General features: G+C 34.9%; 1 protein-coding gene across 1 annotated transcript in view; it reads left to right on the plus strand.

Annotated features, from left to right (window-relative positions):
* The window catches only part of GBE1 (1,4-alpha-glucan branching enzyme 1), a 258,313-nt gene that overhangs the window by 38,769 nt on the left and 205,343 nt on the right, over window positions 1–14,201 (plus strand). Inside the window, exon 2 of the mRNA XM_058570688.1 lies at window positions 10,146–10,315. Within this exon, the coding sequence (XP_058426671.1) occupies window positions 10,146–10,315 (170 nt within the window). The remainder of the gene's footprint in view (window positions 1–10,145; window positions 10,316–14,201) is intronic.

The raw sequence follows: 14,201 nt of genomic DNA on the forward strand, positions 1-14,201 counted from the left end.
TAGTATGGAAGTCCAAATCAACTGGAAAACTGTAAACTGCAAAATGTGTTGAGAGGTACTATGCATAATGATTAAGGACAGATGATCTAGAAACAGTCTTGGATTTACATTCCAGCTTCACCCACTTAATAGCTGTGTGACCTTGGACAAAAATTGCTTAACCTCTTGTTTCTTCATCTGTACCCGTGAGCGTGATACCCTCCACACTGGTTTATTGTGAGGGCTTAAATAAGTTGATGTAATATGAGTACCTGGAGCATGGTAAGTACTCCATGAGGTGTTAGTCATTATCATTTACGATGTGTGATATGTATAATTATAATATTGTCTGTTGACAGACTATTTTCTTGTTTTATTTGCTGCGCATTTTGTGTTTCATAGATGGCTTATATACTGCATTTCATTTTAAGAAGAAGGATATATTTAAAATTATGTGACTTGTGCATGGTAAAATACACACTCTAGTATATGTGGGAGATGTTCAAAATAACCTTTGAATTGGGGTGCCTTTTTTTCTTTCTTGGTTGAAACAGTTAGGACCCAACTTGTAATTGAAGAAGGTTAGAGTATGGATGACAGGTTCTTAGACCTGGATGGGACCTTTCAATTCAGCTTCTTCATTTTACAGAAGAGGAAGCTAAAGCTTTGGGTAGTTATCTTCCTCAAGTTCACATGGCAAGTACTTAGAGTCGGTCTGGAACTTGTCTTTTGACTTCCTAACGTCCCTCTCTATTTTGATGAGTTTAGAATTTATGACAATGTTTGAGTAACAGTGACATTCATATTAAAAGAGGAAAAGACAACTGTCATTGCTTTTAATGTTTACTTATGCAATAAATCATGTTAAGAACAAGATTCTAGTGATGATTCAGAAGATTAGAATTGGTTCCCAGCGGGTTAGTTGACTGTATCTTCTCAGGAGCATAGCTATTGTGCGGATGGTAGTCGTGGAAGACCTAAAGCCCCTCTCTCTCCAGCCCAAACCTCGGGCCTTGTCCATGTAATTTTTCTGAAAACTGACCACAGAACAGAGCTCTTTGAGCCAAGAGCTGTTGAAACATTAAGTTAGATTTCTTCCTAGAAATCAGTAGACTAAGACTGTGTTAGCTCATGTTTCATATTACACAAGAGAAAATAAACTGAAAGGTCAGTTGAACAGTTACAGCATTGCCCTTTTCCAAGGTAATCAGCCCAGCATGTAGCAAAGACGTGAACAGGAGCGTGACTGGAAAGAGAGTGGCTGATAAAGAGGCTGCTGCTTAAAGTGCTGGGGACAGCGCTTGACACTTCCAGGCCTGACCAGATGGGCCATCTCACAGGACCTACCTTCAGTAATTCTGATTTATTACATTCGCATGATGTTTTTTTCTAGTTAGGCAGTCAGGTTTTCACTTTGCCAGAAGACCTCCGAAATTTTAATATTGACCATTAATCATACCTTGGTAAACTGCAAGGGCAATATATTATTAATTTGTTTGCAACCAAGAGACAAGGTACAGTGATTAAAATTAATTTCTAGCTACATTTTGTTAATTTATTCTAGTTAATTAATCTGTTAAGAAGTCAAAATATGTTTACATTAATGGCTATATAGTAGGTTCTTTAAGCTGTGTCATTAAGTGTCATTTCCATGATCCTAAATGTAGAATTCTACAAGTAAGTACTTGTAGAATTAAAATAAATTATTATTTATTATTAAAATAAATAGAGTTGTATAAGGCTGTCTATGTAGTACCGCTAAGTGGAATATTTTTAGTTTTTCATTAATTGAAGAAGAACATTTCATGTTTTTGGTTTTGTAGGATTTAGATCTGGAAGGATCTCAGTGAAAACCTTTCCTAACCCCCTTAGCTCTATGGTCCAGTACCGGAATTAGGAAAGAACATTTAATAAATAAAAGCTGCTATTTACTTTCAGGACACTTTTAAATAGTAGCAACTCTAATTTTTAAAAGTTAACTGTTAACAGTTTTGAATTGACCTCGTTCTCCCCCTCTTAAAAAAGAAAGATTTAATGATTTCTATAAAATCATAATCTCTACATATATTTTATTAATTTGAAACTCAGAGTAGCCAAATTGCATTTAACTTTTGGCCAAGTAAGAACAAAACTATTATATAAATAGCTTTTATTCCATAACATCAGAAAATAAGAGATCAACTATTTGGCAACTATTTGTTCTTAAATGTGACCTGAGGTTGTATTTATCAGATTGGCCACAGTGCATTTGATTGTTTTTTAAAGATGGTACAAAATGAATAAGATTTTTTTATAAAGGTTAAAATGAGTAACAAACTTAATATTTGCTTGTAATTGAATTAATATTTAGATTTTATTATTGTACTATAATTAGCATGATAGACCTCTTCCGATTTTTTTCAAGGTTTTATTGTTTTCTTTTTCTACTTAGAAATTTAAAAAAGAAGGAAAGATGAGGCATGCATAAAATAATTTATTTTTGGTGGGTTAGTTATATATAAGTGCAATAGCCCTGAGATCAATGGTACTGTCTTTCTGAGGAAATTGAAACTCTTGAGGTTGTTAAGTGTAAAATCTAAAGTCAGTGTGCTAATGGGCTTAGCAATAAAACCCAACCTTTTATTTCTAAAATGTATCCTTTCTAGTGTGTCATCATGCTTGGCACACAGTAGGTGGTCCATACCAGTTAGTCATAGATTAATTCCATATGTGAAGCAACTCATTTCATTAACGTCTAGTCCCAAATCTCATGAACGTAGTAGGCATTGGTAAGAGTTGTAATAGTGAGAAAAACTGCTTGAGTAAAAACCACAGATATGCATGATGCTATCAGTTTGTGTAGAAATGAGATAATGGGATCACACAGGACCTGTAGGAGGAAGGATGAGGAATTTATCTGAGGACTCCTTCCCGTTTTCTATCTCTTGTTGGTGAGTTTGTGCCATTGGCCCTTTATTCCTCCACACATCCGTGTTTAGTATTTGGCCTTTTCTGGGAGCTGCTTGTAAGCCACAACCTTTGTAGGTCCAGTGAAACGAGTGCACAAAGCCTGGAGGGCCAGTGGGGCTGAGTGGATCAGAGAGTCTACTTCAGTTATGGTGGATTGTATCTTTCTTAAATTTTAAGAGACTATTGATTTTTCTATGTTGATCTTAAATCCAGCAATCATATTGAATATGCTTATTGTCCTTAATAATGTGTTTATTCCTCATTTCATGTGAAAGGTATTGTGCTAAGCCTTTTAGGTATATTATCTCATTTGATTATCAAAGCAACCTTATGAAGTAGTTTCCGTTATTATTCTCATTTCAGATTAGGAAATTTGATCTTAGTTACAGCTGGTAAGGGGTAAGATTGGGATTGAAATTTGGGTGAAATAATCCTAATCTTAAACCTAAATCTAACCATTGTATCATCATTGCCTAGCCACAATCTGGCAAGTAATAGGTGCTCAGTAAATATTTGTTGAATACTTACTATATGCCAGTATTTTAGGTGCTTGGGTACATCAGTGTGCAAAACAGATCAATTTCCCTGTGTTTGTGAAATTTACATTCTAGCTGTTTCTGTTTTCTGGTTATAAGCCTTTATCAGTGCCTTATATAATGCTTTCCCACTCTTTGCTTTTTGCTCTACTATCTACCACACGTAACAAAGAATGTCTCGAAGGCATGGATGTAATGTCTTTCATCTCCTTGTTCTTGGTGACTAGCATGGCACTGGGTATATTGTAGATGCTCAGTAACATTTGTGGAATAAATGAGTGGATTTTACCACATCTTGCTTGTCACTTTTACTTAAAGGGTCCCATTTCTACTGTTTCCTGACAGATGAAGTCTACAGTGTATGCTAAATTGGATACACATTAGAAATGCCACTGAGATTTTAAATGGAATTTTGAAAATTTATACATGTATTTGGTGATTAATGACAAACATTTAAGAATAAGAAACAACATTCAAAAATAAGAAACCACGTGTGCCATGATGTCAGTTTTTAAATTCTTTTTATTGATCAATCTTGTATAACAAAAGAGTCCACAAATCCTTGTGCTTTTAATATTTGGTCTATTTAATAAAGACGCCATTAGTCTATATACTCTGCCTACTAAAATTCATCCTTCAGACTGCTCCCTTTACAATCTGTCTCTGATCATACCAATTATCTCCTCTGTAATGTTTTAAAGGGTTTTTATTTTTTATTTAATTTATTATCTAGCTGAAAACCATCTCTTCCATCCTGATTGGCCGCTGGATTCCTACCCATCCTCCTGTTCCAGAAACACAGAGCTAGCTAGTTGTCACGTCGACGAGAACCACCTAATTTTCTTTTTTTTTTTTTTTTCCTGACGAAGATTCACCCTGAGTTAACATCTGTTGTCAATCTAACTCGTTTTGTGCTTGAGGAAGAGTAGTCTTGAACTAATATCTGTGCCAGTCTTCCTCTGTTTTGTATGTAGGTGGCCATCACAGCATGGCTGACGTGTGGTGTAGGTGTGCGCCCAGGATCTGAACCCGTGAACCTAGGCCGCTGAAGTGGAGTGCACTGAATTTAACCACTATGCCATGGGGCTGGCCCCAAGAACCACCTAATTTTTACACATGTAATGCGCTTCTGTGTGTTTCTCCAGCTGTCCAAGCATACTACTCATCCTCAAGATACAGCACAAATGCCAGCTACTCCCTAAAGCCTTCTGTAATCTCCTCTTCTCCCTCTAGTTCTTCTGTTGTCTCACTTATTCTTCTGCTAACAGTTGTTGATCTCAGCCCTATCCTGTCATGAGTTGAACAGGCTTCCACTGGACTGACAAACTTACTAAGGGAAGGTTCTTGTTTTATGTAACTGGATTATTAGCACACAATAAATATTTTTATCCTATAATAAATATGTTGTGTTTTTTTGTTAATGTTGTTGACTACTTATCCTTGGTTGAGGGACATGAACTATTCACTTTAAAGTCTCAAATGGCTAAACTTCATTTGACAGCCTTAACATATAGATAGTTTTGTATATTCTGGGAATTTTTTGCTTGAAGAAGAAAGTTTCTGCCAGTCACCTTGAAGTCTTTTTAAAGGCTGATTTAAAAAGCTATTTTTTTCTTTCAAAAAAATTTCCATTCCCCCCTCCTTTAACCTTATTTCCCCCTATTTTAGCTATTAAAAATTCCAGTTGAGCTTTTACTTCTGTGCTTTTTCTTGACTCTAATCCAAGTCTCCCCTAGGAAGCAGATGACAGTATAAAAGCAGATGACAGTATAAAATCTCGAAAATGAAGCTAGCAAGGAAGGAATTTCCCCCAAGGGTCCCTTGGGTTTCAGCCCACTCAGAAACACTTGAGAAAGGATTCTACATCCTAGACATTTCCAGATAAGGTATGCTCCATCTCCCCGACATATCTCCTGTGTTCACAACCCTGCCTGAAATTAGAGCTTCAGTATGGATCTAGGATGAGCTGTCTTCCAGGAGAGCGAAGACTTTAGCCTGTTTCCTTTTTTGCCAAACTTATCTCTTGCTACTTCCCTAAAGTAACTATTTTTTTTCTCGATCAATCCAGTCTACTTAATTTTCTTCCAAACTTTCTGTAATCCATACATTCAAGTCAATATGGAGTACCTAATATGTGTTATCTGTTAGTGTGCCTATATTTATAATTTTTCATAGCAGGAAAAAAATGGTAAGGATTCTCAAACACTTTTGGAATTTGAGGGGGAACAATCCTTAACGTTTGTTAATAATTAACACATACATTAAAATCTAAATTGCATTACAAGTAAAAAAAAGATTCCTTAATTAATTAAAAAGTATATTACAGCATTGCCTCTCCCTGAGGTGGTGAGAAGTTGCAGCCGACAATTTTTGAGCACTTGCTGGCTACTGTGGGGATGGCTCCCAGAGTGATTTCATTGATTTCTTATAAACTGTGAGGTTTTCCCCATTTAACAGGGGAAGAAATTAAGGAAAAGGGACGTTAAGTGACTTGTTCAAGGTCACATATAAGATGTAACAGAGTTAGGATTTGAACCTACACTGTTTATTTCTAGAGACTAAGCTGATTCTATTAATTATAAGATTAATAGCCCTATGAGTAAAACTTAAAGAGCTTTCTTTAAAAAGAAAATGTGACTTTTAATTTGAGATTTTGTCTCTCGATTTACTTAAAGTATACCTGTTGTGAGGAATGATGTACATCTCTATTGCCTCTTACCTTCTTGACCTTGAACAGCTTACATATTTATCTATGCCTCTATTTCTTCCTTTGTAAAAAGAGGATTAAAAACATCAATGTAGAGATTAAACCTGATAATATTTATAACATTTTATATCTGTACAAAATGCTAGTTGCCATACTAGCTTCATTTTATGTTCTTGGTTACCAAGAATTTGACCCAGTTTTTAAATATCCTATAAATTCATAGCAAAATATTAAGAGAGATGACTGTAGTAGGAGAGGGCACAGGCATGATGAGCTTGCTGTATCTTCAGGCGTTTTCTTTTTTGAGCCACAGTGATTTCAAAGTGGAATGTGTATTTCTGTATCAGAAGCTACAGGGCTGACCTTGAGGGAAGTCAAGATATTTAGTTAAAGTAATATTATACTATAATCCTGTTTCCATTGAATTTTTAGTAAATGGGACATTTGTACATATCTTATGAAACTTCTTAAGAATGATTATTTTTTAAACTTTAAATAAATCTAAAAATGTATTTGAAAGATATTATAACCACATTGAAAATATTACATTTATTTAACCTCTCGTTTATGTATTTTTTTAAAAAATCAGTAATTTTTCTTATATTATGATGATATATATGTGTGTGTATGTGTTTTTTTTTTTTACCCTAAATCCAAATTTATTTTGTTGATTGTTCCTTACCGTTTGGTCATTTTATTGAGTGTTATTATGTTGTTTGATATGGATTAGAGCAGGAGTTATAGCTGAAGGATATCTGTAAGAGATATAGTCATTTTCTCATAGGACTTAGAGAGGATGAGGAATTTGCATACTAGAATCTCATTAGATCTGTAGATCTGTCTCTCTTTTTTTTTTTTTTGCCGAGGTCAGTATTTGAAGTATTTTGAAACAGTTGCCAAGGTTTGTTAGGGAGACTTCATAGAAAAATCTGGAACTTTTTTCCATTCTTGAATAATTATTTGATTGGGCAAAGCACGCTTGGTAACAATAGGCTGTAGTATTGAACACGTGCGGTCACCTTTCGATGGGGTTTGTGGTCTCCATCTCACCAGAGTTCCTTCTGCATTGTTTTCCATACTCGAAGGGCAACCTCACTAGTCATTCTTTTATCAGATTTGCACTTCTGTGGGGCCAGCTCCTCGTCTTTATTGTACCTGCCTTGCTCCTGTGGGTGATTTAGTTTGTGTCCCCTGGAGTAAGGACTGTTAATGAGACTGGGGTTATGTCATTTCATTAAAAGTTAATTTGTTTCAAATAATAGATTAAATGTAATGTGCATTTTTATAAAACCATGGGCATGTGCGCTCACATGCGGGCATGTGTAATTGCTTGTGTTAGGTATATATGTATATAATACATAAGTATACATATATGAAATACTCCAGAAATACCTACAACTCCCGCTGCACTCCGCTGATCAGATGCTGTGGCTTATCTCTCCTTGTCGAAGCAAATGTGGTGAGTGTGGTGGTGCTAGGGAGGATTGAGGCCCCTGCCCGCCCCAGGCCGTTGGAGTCCAACCCCCAGTGCAGAGGAAGAGGCCCTGTGAAAGTGGATCTACATGCCATCCATCACTATGTCCATATTTTCTTTATACAAATAGATGCTCTGTGGCAGACTGCTCTGCAGCTTCTTTCCCTGAGCAGTCTCTGTTGCGCATCCTTCCATATCAGCACATTTCCCTCTCCCTCATTCTTCCTAGCAAACCTTGTGTAATTTGTGGTTTGGATGTTCCACAGTTTATTCAGCCAGTCTCCGATTGTTGAACAGGTAGGTTATTTCCCGTCGTTTGGTATTATAAATAATGCCGTAATGATCATCCTTGTACACATAGATTTTCTTCCATCTCCCTTTCACTCATATTTTGTTTTTTATAAATAAAATTTTTACTTTGTCCCTTGCGATTCTTTTTTCGTTATCACATTCACACAGTTGCACAATTATTAGCCGTGGCTCTGTGTTTAAGGACTCAGGACTCAGCTACACTGCTGCAATGACTGTCCATTTCTGTGTGTGTGTGTGTGTGTGTGTGTGTGTGTGTGTGTGTGTGTTTAATCGTTTAATTGCCGAGAGTTTTATGGAAAGTAGTTTTTTTTCCTTCAAGAATGGTTCATTAGTGTCCTAGACTTAAAATTATTTTTAAATTTGATAAAGAATTCCTTAGGTTTGAGTGGGAACTTATATAATAATCCTTAGATTTCTACTTTTCCTTCTCAGAATTGCGTGGGCTTGGCTTTGTTATCTTTTGGTCTTTAATATAATGTTCTTCTGCAAAAACAATGCCCCCCTCTGTTTGCTTTTTTGTACCTGTTGTCTATAGAATTATTTCTTTATCCTTTGACTTTCGATAGCTTAAACAGGGAGACGTGTGTGCGTGTTTATGTGTTTGTTTTCCAAATTTTTCTTGAAACATTGTATGTTCTTTTTAATATGCAGATTTAATTCTTTAAGAAAAAATTTCCAGTATTATACCTTTTATATCTAATTTATTTGGTTTTGTTCTGCAGAGTCACCAGCTATCCTTATTTGGATAATTTTTGTCAATATTGCATATCTTTTAGCTTCTCTTTAATATATTCCATTTGTCTTTTTCATCTCTAATTATATCAATTTCCTATTTATTCATTTAATTATTTTTTATATTTACAATTTTGTTCCTTGCCAATTCTAATTTATTTGTTATTTTTCGATGATATATTTTGTTCTCTCTTTTGTTTTCTTAGGTCTGCAGTCTCATTTTACCTCTCATTCTGTTGTTTTGTCATGTAATCTCTCAGCTCTCATTTTATTGAATTCATTTTTAATTCAGTTGAAGTATAGTGTGAAACCTTTGTGGAAAGATTCTTTTTCTGTTCAGCTCAGTTGAAGTGTTCTTTAGTCAGTTTCTCAAATTTTGTATATTCCCTGTGCATCTCCTACTTGGATTCACACCATCTTTCTGGGACTTTTCTTGCTCCTCCTCGGGGTATGGGGATGTGCAGGGAAGCTTATTGGCATTGCTCATTTCATGGTGTAGTTCTGGAACCTTCACTTCTGATGGAGAGCACCTGCCACATGCTTCACTTCTCTCTTTTTACCAGTTTTGTCCTGGTTTGCTTCTCCCCAGATTTTGGGGGTATTAGTGAAATTAGTAGCATTTTTTTTGGTATGCCAGTCCTGAGTATGGACTCGGGGGATCTGGGAGAGGGTCACGAGCAGCCATGTGCTATTCTTGGCTCTGTTTGGGAAGGAATTTTTGGTTTCTTCACAAGGCTAATAGCTTTTGTAGTTTCACATGATGTTATGTTCTTTCCATGCTTAGTTGCTGTAGGACAAGGTTTAGGCAAACTACAGCCCACAGGCCACATTTTGTCTGCCACTTGTTTTGGTAAATAAAGCGTCATTGTAAATAAAGTGTTAAAATGAGACAGCCACACCTTCTCACTTACATATTGTTCATGATGACTCTCATGCTTCAGAGACACAGTTGAGTAGTTGTGACAAAGACCATATGGCTAGCAAAGCCTAAAATAGTATCTGCCCCTTAACAGGAAAAGTTTGCCAAACCCTTTGCTATAGGGTAATTTTAGTTTTCTTGCTGGTTTTTGACTACTTTTCTTTCAGTTTCTTAGGAGTTAAAGGAGAGAGACGTAGAGATTCTCCTTCTTTATATAGTCTTGACGTAGAAGTTGCTGTAATGCTGACTTAAAAAAATTCATGGAATAACATAACCATATTTCCTCTCTTATACCAAAATCCTTGAATTACAAAAAATGTTAGTTGGATTAGTTCAGTTTATTTGAGACAAGAATGATTTTATCCTAGCAGGTAACTTCTACCAGTAAATGAAATTATCTACATTATTCCTCTTTAATAATGTCTTGTCTTTTTTTTTTTTTTAATCTGAATAAGAGTAAAGCAGCTATTTAATTACAGTAGTTTTTCTGGAAGACAATTTAATTTTCTAACTTCCTTCTTTTGCACTTTTTCAAAGGTATAAGCGGTTTAACCAGACTTTGGACGACATTGGAAAGAACGAAGGTGGTATTGATAAGTTTTCCAGAGGTTATGAGTCATTTGGTGTCCACAGATGTGCTGACGGTGGCTTATACTGCAAAGAATGGGCCCCAGGAGCAGAAGGGGTTTTTCTTACTGGAGACTTCAGTAAGTATTTTGAAAGCATTAAAGTCAGTAGTAATATTTTATTTATCTATTTAAAACATAGACTTGTTTATTTCATGTGTTTAATTATATGAAGATTAGTGATTACAAATATCTGACTTTTCAGATAGAGCCATAGAATTTATTAAATCTTTACCTTTCATGTGGTACAGGTGTTTCTGCTATAATGTGATACATGTGTTCCTGAAAAACTTGATGTTCTGGGCCGTCCCCATGGCTTAGCGGTTAAGTGCGCGTGCTCTGCTACTGGCGGCCTGGGGTTCAGATCCTGGGCGCGCACCGACGCACCGCCTCTCCGGCCATGCTAAGGCTGCGTCCCACATACAGCAACTAGAAGGATGTGCAACTATGACATACAACTATCTACTGGGGCTTTAGGGGAAAAATAAATAAGTAAATAAAAACTTGATGTTCTGTAAAATCATGTACCAGAAATAACAGAGTTCATGAGAAAATAGTATTAGGCAGACTACTTCAGATTAATTCAACTTTGCTGCTGGTTTTGTCAGAGCTTGCTAACAATCTGGGTGAAAATGTTGGCGTAGGTTAAATCTTCACTAGCGTTTGCACCCAATTAGCTGACATTGTAGTTCTTAGATCTTCTGTAGCCTAATATCCTTTTTGGAGACCTCAATAAAAGTAGACATCTACTCTAGAGGGTCAACTGCATCGCTCAATTCTTTTTTTTCCTTTTCCTTTTTTATGGGAACACAATGGGAAATATCTTCTCTGCCTTGTTATCTCTATGGAAAGCATAGTGGCTAGAAGTCAGGCTTCTAGCTTACAGTCTAGTGGAAGGAAGACCTGTATGTAAATAACTATAATGCAGTCTGCACAGTTTTATTCTAGAAGTATAAATAAATTTCTGTAGTAGTGATAAGGAGGAAAGCTCAGTTTTGAAAGTAGAGTAACTGGAAAAAGAGGCCTTGGCAAGATGTTAATAATACAAGGAAAGGAAATATCAGAATGGTAATAATCCTTTAGTACTGCACAGTGGTGTAGTATTTAAAATTTAATTTTACTTGACTCTACATGCTTACTATTCAATTTCTGTGACATTCTGGAAACAGCAAAACTATAGGGACAGGAGAAAGAGTTGTCAGGGTTTGGGGGTAGGAGGTGTGAGTTGATTTCAGAGGAGCATGAGGGAACTTTTGGGGGTGATGGAAATGTGCTATGTCTTAATTGTGGTGGTGGTTATATAACTGCACACATTTGTCAAAATTTTTAGAACTGTACACATAAAAGAGTGAATTTTACTGCATGTAAATTATACCTTAAGGAACTTGACTTTAAAAAAGTTTTGCTTTGGGACCAGCCTGGTGGCTTGGCGGTTGGGTGTGTGCGCTCCACAACTGGTGGCCCGGGTTCGGATCCTGGGCGCGCACTGACGCACCACTTGTCTGGCCATGCTGAGGCAGTGTCCTACATACAGCAACTAGAAGGATGTGCAACTATGACATACAACTATCTACTGGGGCTTTGGGGAGAAAAAGGGAAAAAAAGGAGGAGGATTGGCAATAGATGTTAACTCAGGGCCAGTCTTCCTCAGCAAAAAGAGGAGGATTGGCGTGGATGTTAGCTCAGGGCTGATCTTCCTCACAAAAAAAAAAAAAAGCTTTGCTTTTATATATATTGTCTAAGGCAACACTGTCCAATAGAAATATAATGCAAGCCACTTATGTAATTCAAAAATTTTAGTAGCTGTGTTAAAAAATTAAAAGGAGAACAGTTGAATGAATTTTAATAATGATAAATTTTATTTAACCCAATATATCAGAATATTATTTTAACATGTAATCAAGATAAAATTTGCTAATGAGATATTTTCATTCATTCTTTTGTACCACATCTTCTAAATCTGGTACGTATTTTTTCATTGGTAATACTTGATCTATACTTAGATTTAATAAAATTTTCAGTTTTTAAAGTACATGCCCAAGTTTTTCCAAACGTAATTAAAAGTTCTAATAACTGAATTGAGTAATAGTTTTAAAATTTAAATTTATTAAGGTAATTAAAATTAAATAAAACTTAAAATTCAGTTTCTCAGTTGCACTAACTTCATTTTAAGTGTTCAGTAGCCACATGTGTCTAGTGGCTTACTTATTGGAAAGCATAGGTCTAAGGACTTAATTCTCTGTGCAGTCCCCAAATTAGCTGATGTCAGTTGCCTGTGTTTCTAGAGAGTTATTGAAAATTTCAGGGAAAGTTTCGAGAAAGACCATGCAATTAGCTGATTCAGATTAGCTTGGCCTGGTGATAATTATAAAATGCATTTTGAGGATAGGAGACTTCTCACTTAAATTATTGAAATTGTTAATTTTTTCTTATACACAAACATGGTTGTTTCCCCATCTTCTCTAAGCAACTGCCTTGACTACTAGTTTTCTAGTTTTTTGTTAATAGATCATTTAGACATCAACCTATAATCAAGGTACTTTTTAGTATTCTATCAGTTCTTTTGACTGCCATTTATGATTGAGAGGTATTGGTTGAGAGTGTTCAAGTTCAAATTTTACCTAAAGATACCAAAACTACTATAAGAACCTCAGTTAAAATTTGATACTTGTATTTGGTCCCCCCTTGCTCGTATTTATGATGAAATCCACTAAATAGATTTAAAAAAAATTAAAATATGGGAAAGGAACTATATGAAAACTAGATTTGAGAGCTATCATAATGACTAACGCTGATTTATTAAAAATTGTGCCTGTAAATCCAGTTAGACTGTATGTGTGTTTGAAGAATTGCATTTAAAAATTTTGAATACCTAGGATTTAATGCTTAAATATTAAAAGTATAATAATTTAAAAAATCTTTGGTAAAGAGAAAACTAAAAATTACCTAGTTCCTATTTTAATGTAAAAATGTCCTGTTAATTATTTTTTTTCAATTTAAGTTGATTTTTAAAAATTCTATCTTTTGTGAAAGTGTATCACATAATTTAAAATCTCTCCATATCCTTGAGATAGTGTTCATTTGATTCTTTTCAGTCAGCCAATATTTATTTAGCATATAAGGGCATGAAGAGCATCAGATTTAATCAATGGGCCTTTATTTTTACTGGACGGATTGGAAAGACTAAGATAAATGAAATTGTGATAGAAAATAGTTAACTGTTAAAATAGTTAACAGGCAGTATGTTGGGAAAATTTAAATGTCTAATCTATTTTCTTATCGAGATGAAAGAATATCTTCTTTTCTGCCCGGAGTTACAGGGTCTCAGGGTCTCTTTATCCATGGGAACTCAACTTTTTCTCACTGAAGAGCTTTACCTTTAAAAAAAACAACTTTAAAATTGAGAGTAGAGCCAAAATTTTAGGTTAATAATGCATTTAAAAGAATATTTCTTTGGGAAAAATGTACATGTGAGTATTAATTTAATGTGACTGTGTAGAACACAGAATTTTGCTGATGATGACAGCATAGCTGAAAATATACCCATAAATAACTGAGCTCATGTCTTTTTTTTTAAACACAAAGGATTCTATATTTTGTTTTTCTCTTATTTACATAAAATCTATGTTTTATTTCTTCAAAGAGTTGAGCAAGAAGAAAGTTATTTTTCTTTTAGTTTTTTTTCTCAGGATCAGAAATGGGTTAGACGATTTTATTGTAAGTCTTCCAGTGTATAAATTTGTACTAAACTGAAAGGAAAAGAAAATCCATGTTAATTAGCTAAAAAAATTATGGTAGATTTTTTTATTGGAAAATGCAAATGATGATTTAATTAAAATGTTGTTCTAGGTGGTTTGCTAATGATATTAAAATGTTTTTTAAATCATTTACTGTATTCATATGACCTCATTTATTAGCTAAGTTGAAACAGCAATAAACTTAAAAGATTCTGTAGAAATAATATCTA

Source organism: Diceros bicornis, chromosome 27 (assembly GCF_020826845.1).
Source record: "Diceros bicornis minor isolate mBicDic1 chromosome 27, mDicBic1.mat.cur, whole genome shotgun sequence".
Lineage (NCBI taxonomy): Eukaryota > Metazoa > Chordata > Mammalia > Perissodactyla > Rhinocerotidae > Diceros > Diceros bicornis.